The sequence below is a fragment of the Drosophila miranda genome, chromosome 2 (assembly GCF_003369915.1).
Source record: "Drosophila miranda strain MSH22 chromosome 2, D.miranda_PacBio2.1, whole genome shotgun sequence".
Lineage (NCBI taxonomy): Eukaryota > Metazoa > Arthropoda > Insecta > Diptera > Drosophilidae > Drosophila > Drosophila miranda.
This window is the reverse complement of record NC_046675.1, coordinates 32,795,493-32,805,024: the sequence shown is the minus strand read 5'-3', so window position 1 is coordinate 32,805,024 and position 9,532 is coordinate 32,795,493. Positions and strand designations below refer to the sequence as shown.

The window sequence follows — 9,532 nt, the reverse complement described above, 5'->3', positions numbered from 1 at the left end:
CTTTCCGAAAGACTGAAGCTTGTTCAGCATTTGAGTTTAGCTGAAATCCATCTTTCTTGAAGCGCGGATCTAATATCGTGGCCATCCTAGTTATAGTCCGTTGCTCATATGTAGATAGGCGTTTTTTGATCGACTCCAATAAAGCATTTTTCATATTTTCCCCTACTGTTTTTAACTGTGGTGAAAGATTTTCGACTTGACGATATTATCACTGAAATTGTCACATATTTCCCACCCACACAAATTTTCTTTGCTGATGGGTAAACCATACTATCGACCACTGTCGCCCACTATCGAAACATTGAACCATCGATAGTTTAGTAGCGCGATAGTGCCTTACCATCGATAGTTCTCCACCTCTAGTCCCAACCAATTTTGAAAATAAACGGCCACCGTGCGCGTCGTCTTCTGCTGAATTTGTGTAAATTTTCGTTTGTTTGCCAAACCATTTAATAAGTGTTCAAGTATATTGTAAGGTAAGCATTCAAGTTGCTCTAATGGGTTAGATCAACAGTTAGAGCAGCACTGCCATGTGCCCAAAAATAAATCAATATTTTCCGCATAGCAGCATTGTGTCATGGAATTTTGTGGTGTCTTGTTCCTATGGCGGGGCTTGGGATGTGCCGAAGCGCAAGCGCTATGTGCGTGTGTGTGTGCGTTTGTCTGTCTGTTGTGTGGTGCAGCTGCCTTTAAATTTTATTTAGCACAGCTGCCATATGCATATAAATAACACACATCCTCTTGGGTTTCGTTCCCTGTTTTATGCTCCATTCTGCGCTCCCCTTTGTCTTTTTTTAGCGGCCATGTTGCTCATTTAGTCGGAACGATTGCATGCATCGGCTGACTGGGGGCCAGGCACCTGAAAAACTAGCTAGAGGCAGTTTAAACCGAAATTGTACCCAGCCGAGTGATTCTACTCTTTGGAAGTGACGCTGACGCCGCGCCGCCATCTCGGACAACAGCGCAAAAAAAACACTGCCTGCCTTGCCCCTCTGCTCTGCCAGTTTCGGTGTGCATCGCGGTTTTAGCTATAATCGAAAATACGTTTAAGTAGGTCCCATTCCCCAATCACTGGTTAGACTTGATTTCCGACTGTCTTAATGTGCTTTTTCCATATATAATTTGGCTGTTGATCGCCTTGTCTTTGGCTAATGGCGAAACCATAACAAAGCGAAATACAATAGGTAAAAAGAGAGGAGAAGTGACCGAGAGAGAGAGCGAGAGAGTACATATGTACAATTTCGAGCTATATCTAGATCGCTCATTACTCATAATTTCTACAAAAATACCAGCAAACCTTCACCGTTAATGTTATTTATATGGATGTGTGTGTGTTTTCGAGTATGGGTGAGCCGGCAAGCGCGCTTAAGGGCAGGCACAGTGTTGCCAGTTCAGTTTTCCCCAAGCAATATCTGGCTGGTTCACCATCGGAAACTGAAAATCTAGATAAAACTATTTTGGCATTCTCAAAAAATAGCACTGATAAGAGTCTGCTGTTTCTTTCTGCTGCTCTAAATTATTTTCTTAGCTGAAAAACGTTTGCCATTTAGCATTTATTATGGGAAGTAAAATAGCCACGCTGCTGGAGATCTTTGACTCAATGCGGTCATTCACTTTGCTTTGTTTTATGCCGTGCCCCAACATAATTGCGCGTGTGTATGTCTGTGTGTGGTGAATGTTGCCACCCCACTGCGTTACACCACTGGGGCTGCGCAGCGCCATCCCCATCCCAAAGGATGATGACGCATCATTACAAACGTTTTACAGCATTTGTCATCGCCTCCACTATGACCTCTTTACCCCGCTCCACAGCTAAACCATAAGAGCAATGCAGAAAAAATAGCAACAGCAACTACCACCACATGGAAATCTACTATTTATTGGCAATGGCTGTGCAGTTTTATCCCACCGTGCCGTCAGGCTTGACACCAAAACGAAAAACAGCAACAACAAAGAAAGTGCGACAGCAACAAAACGCGCAATTTCAGTTAACGGCGAAGTGTAAAGAGAACGCAGCCAGCAAAAATAAAGAGATAGAGATGATAAATTTATGTGTATAGAGTGGGGCCAATAGCCAGGCACCCATTGGGGCGGTGGAGAGTTCACACACACACACACATACATATACTCTCGTCCATGTGAATTTCTCATTTTCTCTAGCCGTTCGAAACCAGAGTTTCCTCAGTAGGGCGACAGGCGCGCTTCGTCATTCGCTTTATTCTGCTGCTGGCCACATCCGCAAGTGGCGTGACTGTAATACTACATATTTCCATAGGCTAGAATTTATTGTATGCCATTGTAATGTGAGAGCTGCAGATCCGCCGCATATTCATTTCATGTTAGTTTCTCTCTTTCATTGCAGCAGAAAAAAACAAAAGCAACAAAATGACATCCACCGAATTGAAAATTGGAATGACCAGCAGCGCTCGTCCCTCCAGCCGTGTACTGAAGCCACCGGGCGGCGGACACACCAATATCTTCTCGGAGCCAGAAACTGCCGTACCCGCCCCGCGTCCCAAATACAATCAGCAAAACTCTTCCAATCTGAATGCCTGCATGGGATCGACTGACCCCAACAAAGTGGTGGAGAAGTTGCGCGACGAGATCACCTCCCCGAAGGAGGAAACCAAGACCACGGCTAACAGTCAGCCCAAAGAGTCCGGAAACAAGCCGGCGGCCACGAATGGTGAGGCGCGCGGACGAGTACCACCCGGTGGATTCTCGTCAGGCGGCTTCTGGTAGAAGAGGAGGCCCAGACAAGCATTTAATGACTCATACACCAACAAAACAAAAAACAACAACACATCCTCAGTCGCCCTCCCCACATAGACATACACATACACAATCATGAACTAAACATAAACCTATAAATATAAACCGCTTATAAACATACGTATACACCTCTACAACATACCTACATTTATATATATATATATGTATTAAAAGTAGCATTAACTATATTCAAACACGGATCTGCAGGAAAAAGGAAGCCGCAGAAATACATACTACATAGCTCTCTAAAATCTATCCCCTACCCTATCCTAACCTAATTCGTTGCTTATTCATGTATTTCATTATTATTCTAAACGTCTAACGCATTTGTTGAACATCTAAGTGACTCGTGATTCCGCCCTAAACAAAAAATAATAAGAAAAAAACGAACCATGACTAAAGTTCTACCACCTAAAAAATAACTACCAAAACGAAGCTTCTGATTTTGCATTTTGTACTTAAAGGAGAGTCCCCAAAAGGACAACTTGTCAAAAAACAAAAAAAAAACCACAGCCTTTTCTAACTATTGATGTAATATTCCAAAAATAAACAAAAACCCATTTAATTATAAATTGATTTTGTTTTATTTTATATCGAGAATGCGTGATCCGAGCAGGGGATTATTCAGGCTCGAAATTATTTCTATTAGCCTAACAATTAAAAAAAGTGTCCATTAGATCATCTTCGTTCGTTCTCAGTTCGTTAAAGCATATTTCTATTTTAAATAAATACAGCTCAATTGTATTTCAACTATTTTCGCCACATTACAATATTAACCTGCGCACACACAGTAGGCGCATTAAAAATTAAACATGTCCATCTCCTTTTTAGACCAAAAGAGAACTCGTTCCAAACTTCCTTGTCGTGCTCTTTCCTTTGCGCGGCGTCGTTGCTGATGTAGAATTAGATTATTGTACCATAGGGATATTCCGTCTTTATGGTAAACCTTAAGACTAGTGGGGTGTTCATTTTTTTTGTGTTAGACTAAAATATCAGACTATTAACTATTTAGATCTTCATGTCATTAATGTACGAGTCCAGTTCGGCGTCGAGCTCCTCGGCAGTGGGTGGGGCTTTCCGCTCGCGGCGTGCTCCGCCAGCGGGCTTGGGGGCACCACCGCCCGGGGCCGGGCGTCGCAAGCCTCCGCGACGTGGTCCGCCGGCCTGGCCACCTACAAAATTAATCGAAATGTAAGTACTAGGACTGGGATTTTTGTGATCGCTAGATGTGTACATACCACCGCGTTTGTATGGAGCCCCTGCACCGGCACCGCCACCCACACGATGCTTGATATCACCTGAGGCCACTGGACGGGTCAAGGCGTTGACATCGGAAACGGCCAGCTGTATGGTCATGGGACGTCCATCCAATGGCACTCCGTTGTACTGTTTAATTGCCTTCAATGCGTCGGTTCGACGCTCGAAGATTACATCTGCGGTGCCTGTGGGATGAGCGGATAGAGCGTTAGATGGGTTGATTGGATAGGGGAGTCTTCAAAACGTACCCAAAGAGCGACCTGAACGATCGTAGTGCACGGCTGCCTTCTTAATCGGTCCAAATTCATTGAATAGCTCCTTGATGTCGGTGTTCGAAACGCCGTAATCCAGATTGTTAACAATCAGGAGGGTTGGGCCAGATCCAGAGCTGGCAGCTCCGCGCTTGGGTCCATCATACATATCGTGCTTCCAAGCGCTGTTCACATCGCCCTAAAGGTGGGGGTAGTATTAGGTAGAAGGGTATGTTGGTTTGAGCGCGTTGGGTATCAAATATTGTGGGAGTAGCAGTCGTAGCAGTCGCAGCAGTTGTCGGTATCCTAGCCTCATGAGGACAGCGCCAGCGCCATCGAATGCAGAACACACAAAATATGTGCATGAAAATTATTTAACGTTGGGAACTGGGGAAAGAAAGAACTCAATACGAAACGCTGATCGATCGTTCATTGCTTCTGTCTGGAAAAACTGTATTAAAAGGAACTGGATTTCGACGAGGTGATACCAGGCGAGGAATTCACTTCAAAACCGCCGATCCTAGGAGTAGAGGAGTGTGGAGGAGTCCATTTGAACAGCTACTTTTTTCGCTCTGGCACCGTTAGTTGCCATTCATGGTGGCCATTTTGAATCCAATGAACGCAATGGTGAGTGTTTGGAATGCAGCTGTCGGACATTACCGATTGCCGAGCTCGCTCCGCTCCGAGTTTCACACATGGCAGTGTCCTTGTGAATGCATGGATATTTTCTTGCTGCTCTGATGCTTTTTGTTTGGCTCTACATGAGACAAAACCTATGTATTACCCGTGCGAATTTCGCCTTTTGTATGGCCCCGCCGCCGCCACCACCGGCACCGCCACTACGGCGACCCTTGAGCACGCCGCCAGCACCGCTTGCTGGAGCTGGTTTCCTTGGCGATGGACCGGCTCCACCGCCGCGACGAGGACCGCCGCCAGCCGCAAAACGCTGTTGTCCAGCCGGCCGACGTGCTCCGCCGGGGCCGCCGCGAGCACCCTGTGGTTTTTTCTGCGTGCGGGTCGACTTGATGATATCGTCAAGGCTCATTTCAATTTTGTCCACCATCTTTGCTTAGTTTTCAATTCGCTAAAGAGATCTTTGGGTTTATATTGACTATTGCTTCTCAGATGCAAACTGAACTTCGTGTGGAAACTCGCTTTTTCACAAAAAAAATTGCGCGTGGAAATTCACAAGGTGCTGCAAAAACGACGCACGAAATTCTACGCCATCTTTGTTTTATGAAAAAAAGTGATGGAAAATGCTGACAGCCAGGGATGTAATATTTTCTATCGAAAATACTAGATTTTCAATCAAGAATACTAGATTTGGGGCATGTCAGTGCTGGGAATCGAGCAGTAGTTAAACAGTATTTTTGTCCTCTTCGCGTTTTCTGCATCCGAATTTTATTAATTGTTAAACAAAAAACATTCCCAGACTCGTTTTAAGTATTACTGAAATATGTTTATTGTGGCCGTAACTGGTGGCATTGCCACGGGAAAAAGTACCGTTAGTAAAGTGTTTGAACGGCACGGAATTCCCGTCATAGATGCAGATAAAATCGCCAGGGAGAGTGAGTAGACGAAATCTGAAGAATCTGTTCTTTGCTGTAATTGAGCGCAATTACCGTTAATTATCGTATTTAATTTTATTAGTTGTGGAACCAGGTCAAGCTGCCTGGAAACAGATACGCGCTACCTTTGGCGAGGACGTGCTGCTCCCTAGCAAGGAGATAAATCGTGCTGTCCTTGCACGCATGATTTTCGAGGACAAGGAGTTGCGTGGAAAGCTGAACCAGATTACGCATCCCAAAATACACCGTAAGATCTTCTGGCGGGCGTTCAAACTGTTTGTCACAGGACACTCATGGATTGTACTAGACCTGCCGCTGCTCTTCGAGACTGGCATTCTCATGGATTTTATTTACAAAATTGTTTGCGTTTCTTGGTAGGCTATCTTTACCTCGCCTTTGACTTGGATTTCTGCTAAGAATTGATTATTTCAGCGATTCGGACAAACAATTGCAGCGTTTGATTGCCCGCAATGAGCTTTCCGAGGCAGAGGCGAGCCACCGGATTGAGTCACAAATGCCGCTGGAGAAGAAATGCGAACAATCGCACTTTGTCATAGATAATAATGGCAGCATTGAGGAAACGGAAGAGTCGGCCATACGCGTGGTCAACATGATGAAGGAGTCCAAGCAGCACTGGCGCAATCGTGTATATCTCCTGGGCCTGGTTATGATCGTGGGCTTTACCATCTATATGTTGTTGAAGATCTTTGGTCGTGTACCCGACGTATAGCCATTGTAAGAGCGTGGGGTATTGTATTGTTCCTGGCCTCCCATCCAGCGTGTGCCATTCGATGCTTTTTAGTGTATTAGTGCAATTGAAACAAAATCCTGCTGAACAAGGCAGAAAAATTATACAATTGAGCGATATTTGTATGCCTTTTAGTGAAATATACAAAGTCAGCAATATGTTTTTTTTTCGTTTTCTTGATGTTGCAAACGGTTGGATTGTCCAACGATGCGAGCGTTACAAAATCCATTTTATTTACAATAAGAAACTCTTATAAACACCAAGTCGAAAGCAAAGAAAACCGCGATTCTGCGGTCAGAATGGGGGCGGAGGGTTCGTTTCATATTCTGTATTTATGTGCGCTGTCGCCAGTTGGTTGATGGCTCACCCATAAGAGATGCCGTCTGAGCGCAATAATCTATAAACACCTTCAGTGCAGATCGGGATACCGCCTTCGTTACGTTATGATTCAGCTGTATGGGATCCTGGACCACCATTGGTTTTCGCAACTGCAATGTACAATCGGGATTCTCTCTGGTGTAATTGCTAAAACTACAATTTAAAAAGAACAATTAGCCCACAATGCTGTATATGTTGTACGTAAATAGCTTACCGATTTGGCATCAACTTCTCAACGTATTGAATTTGGACTTCAGCGCTACCAAAATATGGACACACCAAAAATCTCTCGTAATCGAATTTTGAATAGAAGGCAAAGAATTGGCTCAAAATGTTTCGAATTGCGGGCGCATCCGTATCGGCTTCCGGAAGGCGCAGATACTGAAGAGATTTGTGTTCAAAGTTCACAATCCAAGCTGAAATCGAAAAACAGCATTAGATCCATGCTATATGCTATGTGCCGTAAAAGTCCGACTTACGTCCAACGAACTGATTGAACGGCTGTTCATGCTGCAAGGCAAAAACTGAGGGCAAAAGGCCGTGCAGCTGCATGAAATAAATCACCATCAGTGTAATGCTGTATGTGGATATTTCCGCCTGTTTGCAGCGTTCCAGCCAGTTTTTCGCATAGATGCACATGTATTGAGCTGCCCCGCAAAGATAAGAACGATCATTGCTCAGAGAATGGAACGTGACTTTGTGACTGTTTGTTTGGGATTGCTTACCCAGCGGCTGTATATCGAATATGTACTTCAACAAGTTGGTGTTGCAGAAGCCCAGGCTATTCAGGCATATATCACACTCTATGCCGGTGGTCAGATGGGAGACCTTGATGATGGGAACGCGTGCCTGCTCGATGACCTGCTCAAAAAATCCGAATTAATTATCAAACGAATGACGTGAGTTTAGGGATTTGTTACATTGATGATGCGCCACTTGTTGCTGGCACAAAAGGCTGGACGCATGGCCCGCAGCTTGGCCAACGTTTCCTTGGAGGCGCGATGCTCAAATATGTCGAATGTGTAGCCTGTCAATGCAATGCAGTGGTCAGTGAGAGATCAGCATCGGGTGAGTGAATGCACTTACCAATATCCACAAAAATATCCAGATCGGAACAGCGTGTGCCAATGCCGGATATGCGTGAACCGAACTTGTAAATGTGCATCGCCCAATTGGGAAACACTGGCGTCAGCACGCTTATTAGATCCTCCTCGATGGCATCGTATTCGGGTATCACTTTCAGCTTGTCGGCAACCCAATACCTTTCCCTGAACATTTTTGTGAGATCGGAAGTAACAAAGGTTTTGGCTTCTGTAACAAAAAAAATTTGCATTTAGACAAGAGCCGACAAAAGCACACACACAGACGCTGCTTACTTTTGGGCAGAACTTCCATCAATCGACCGCGTGGTGCCACCTTGGTTTGTATCCTATCCTGCTTCCCCTGAGCTGCAACCACTACGTTATTGGGATTCTGGTAGTGCTTTTCGGACAAATGCGCCACAACCTTGGAAATGTTTGTTCCAACCATTTGGTTTGCACATGCGATGCAGTTGAATGTGCGTTTGATTTTAAGCAAATCCTTCCGCGGCACAAAGGCCACACCTTCACCGTGTCCGTTGGCGGGCCATATAAAGGTGGGTTTCCGGTCCATATACCTTTCGATGCCTACCATAATGCGCTCAAGCAGCGTGGCCAATTCGTGATCCAATTCGACTTCGCTGTTGAGGCTCACCTGCTCCAGTGTTTCCAAAAAGAAATTCGCCTCCAGCGTGAGGGGATTTAACTGCAATGCGTATGACAATGTATGTTAGAGCTGGAGTTCAAGGCAAAAGCTCACTTCATGGTACTCACGTAAAGTAAATTTTGTGGATTCTGTCTTGCCGCCATCGCCTTGATCTTCTTTTTGATCTTTTTAGTGCGGACAGCGGGAACCTGTACGTTACGGGTCAAAGGAAAAGATAATTTGATCAAAATTTTGTGTGCTGTGCTTTACGCCCGGCCTGGCTTGTTTTTTGAGTGCCACAAATTTTAAACTGTCGAACGGATCAGCTGTCGTCGCAAAAAAAACAGCTGAGTGTGCTAGTGGTGACCATTTTTCGATACAAATCAGGCATTGGTGGTCGGGTAAACGCAACAGTGTGGCAGCGCTCGTCGGCTCGGCATGTATACACATCCTTTGCGCACTTATATGTATATATGTACTGCTTACCCGCTCGATTATCTGACTACATTCCTCGTAGTATAACCTCTCAGCATTGCTGTAGACAGTCTTATTCAACCAAAACGATTCTGGTGCTTCGATTCTCATGGTGTCTCTTAACTATCTTATTAGTTCCTAATAATTTAAAACCAACACCCGTATCGCTCAATGGCGTCGGACACGTAAATTTACACACACACAAATTAAATGCTTTGGTGGTATGCGTTGTTAGTATCTCTTTTGAAAAACCAGTTGGCACACCACACGCAAGGAAGAAGTATATGAGGTAGGGCGAACTACAGTAATGGTGTTCCCCTATAAATTACCAAAATTTACCATATTGGTGTACATATATA

At 44.7% G+C, this 9,532-nt stretch overlaps 4 protein-coding genes across 4 annotated transcripts; 2 read left to right on the top strand and 2 right to left on the bottom strand.

Annotated features, from left to right (window-relative positions):
- Positions 1 to 368: 368 nt before the first annotated feature.
- On the top strand, positions 369 to 3,344 carry LOC108156592 (jupiter microtubule associated homolog 2). The gene is made up of 2 exons (XM_017288131.2): positions 369 to 476; positions 2,363 to 3,344. Exon 2 carries the CDS (start codon positions 2,386 to 2,388, stop codon positions 2,740 to 2,742), a length of 357 nt encoding a protein of 118 aa, XP_017143620.1. The 5' UTR covers positions 369 to 476; positions 2,363 to 2,385; the 3' UTR covers positions 2,743 to 3,344.
- A 111-nt stretch (positions 3,345 to 3,455) lies between these two features.
- Positions 3,456 to 5,515, bottom strand: LOC108156591 (THO complex subunit 4). Its single transcript, XM_017288130.2, has 4 exons — positions 5,065 to 5,515; positions 4,278 to 4,479; positions 4,011 to 4,214; positions 3,456 to 3,944 (listed from the first exon to the last, which is right to left on the bottom strand). Exons 1-4 carry the CDS (start codon positions 5,341 to 5,343, stop codon positions 3,781 to 3,783), a joined length of 849 nt encoding a protein of 282 aa, XP_017143619.1. The 5' UTR covers positions 5,344 to 5,515; the 3' UTR covers positions 3,456 to 3,780.
- A 102-nt stretch (positions 5,516 to 5,617) lies between these two features.
- On the top strand, positions 5,618 to 6,754 carry LOC108156885 (dephospho-CoA kinase). Its single transcript, XM_017288620.2, has 3 exons — positions 5,618 to 5,848; positions 5,931 to 6,222; positions 6,281 to 6,754. Exons 1-3 carry the CDS (start codon positions 5,737 to 5,739, stop codon positions 6,576 to 6,578), a joined length of 702 nt encoding a protein of 233 aa, XP_017144109.1. The 5' UTR covers positions 5,618 to 5,736; the 3' UTR covers positions 6,579 to 6,754.
- Positions 6,280 to 9,384, bottom strand: LOC108156884 (terminal uridylyltransferase Tailor). Its single transcript, XM_017288619.2, has 9 exons — positions 9,186 to 9,384; positions 8,828 to 8,908; positions 8,351 to 8,759; positions 8,061 to 8,285; positions 7,895 to 8,001; positions 7,700 to 7,835; positions 7,454 to 7,621; positions 7,189 to 7,390; positions 6,280 to 7,127 (listed from the first exon to the last, which is right to left on the bottom strand). Exons 1-9 carry the CDS (start codon positions 9,282 to 9,284, stop codon positions 6,929 to 6,931), a joined length of 1,626 nt encoding a protein of 541 aa, XP_017144108.1. The 5' UTR covers positions 9,285 to 9,384; the 3' UTR covers positions 6,280 to 6,928.
- Between the last annotated feature and the right edge of the window lie 148 nt (positions 9,385 to 9,532).

What these genes read in the sequence shown, in the direction of transcription:
- LOC108156591 (XM_017288130.2), bottom strand. Translation starts at nt 5,343, where the DNA reads ATGGTGGACAAAATTGAAATGAGCCTTGACGATATCATCAAGTCGACC. An exon ending in AAAAGGCGAAATTCGCACGG is followed by an intron (nt 4,480 to 5,064) that starts GTAATACATAGG and finishes CCCCACCTTTAG; the next exon opens with GGCGATGTGAACAGCGCTTG. An exon ending in GGCTCCATACAAACGCGGTG is followed by an intron (nt 3,945 to 4,010) that starts GTATGTACACAT and finishes TTAATTTTGTAG; the next exon opens with GTGGCCAGGCCGGCGGACCA.
- LOC108156885 (XM_017288620.2), top strand. Translation starts at nt 5,737, where the DNA reads ATGTTTATTGTGGCCGTAACTGGTGGCATTGCCACGGGAAAAAGTACC. An exon ending in AGATAAAATCGCCAGGGAGA is followed by an intron (nt 5,849 to 5,930) that starts GTGAGTAGACGA and finishes TAATTTTATTAG; the next exon opens with TTGTGGAACCAGGTCAAGCT. An exon ending in AAAATTGTTTGCGTTTCTTG is followed by an intron (nt 6,223 to 6,280) that starts GTAGGCTATCTT and finishes TGATTATTTCAG; the next exon opens with CGATTCGGACAAACAATTGC.
- LOC108156592 (XM_017288131.2), top strand. Translation starts at nt 2,386, where the DNA reads ATGACATCCACCGAATTGAAAATTGGAATGACCAGCAGCGCTCGTCCC.
- LOC108156884 (XM_017288619.2), bottom strand. Translation starts at nt 9,284, where the DNA reads ATGAGAATCGAAGCACCAGAATCGTTTTGGTTGAATAAGACTGTCTAC. An exon ending in GATGGAAGTTCTGCCCAAAA is followed by an intron (nt 8,286 to 8,350) that starts GTAAGCAGCGTC and finishes TTTTTGTTACAG; the next exon opens with AAGCCAAAACCTTTGTTACT. An exon ending in ACAAGTGGCGCATCATCAAT is followed by an intron (nt 7,836 to 7,894) that starts GTAACAAATCCC and finishes TTTTTTGAGCAG; the next exon opens with GTCATCGAGCAGGCACGCGT.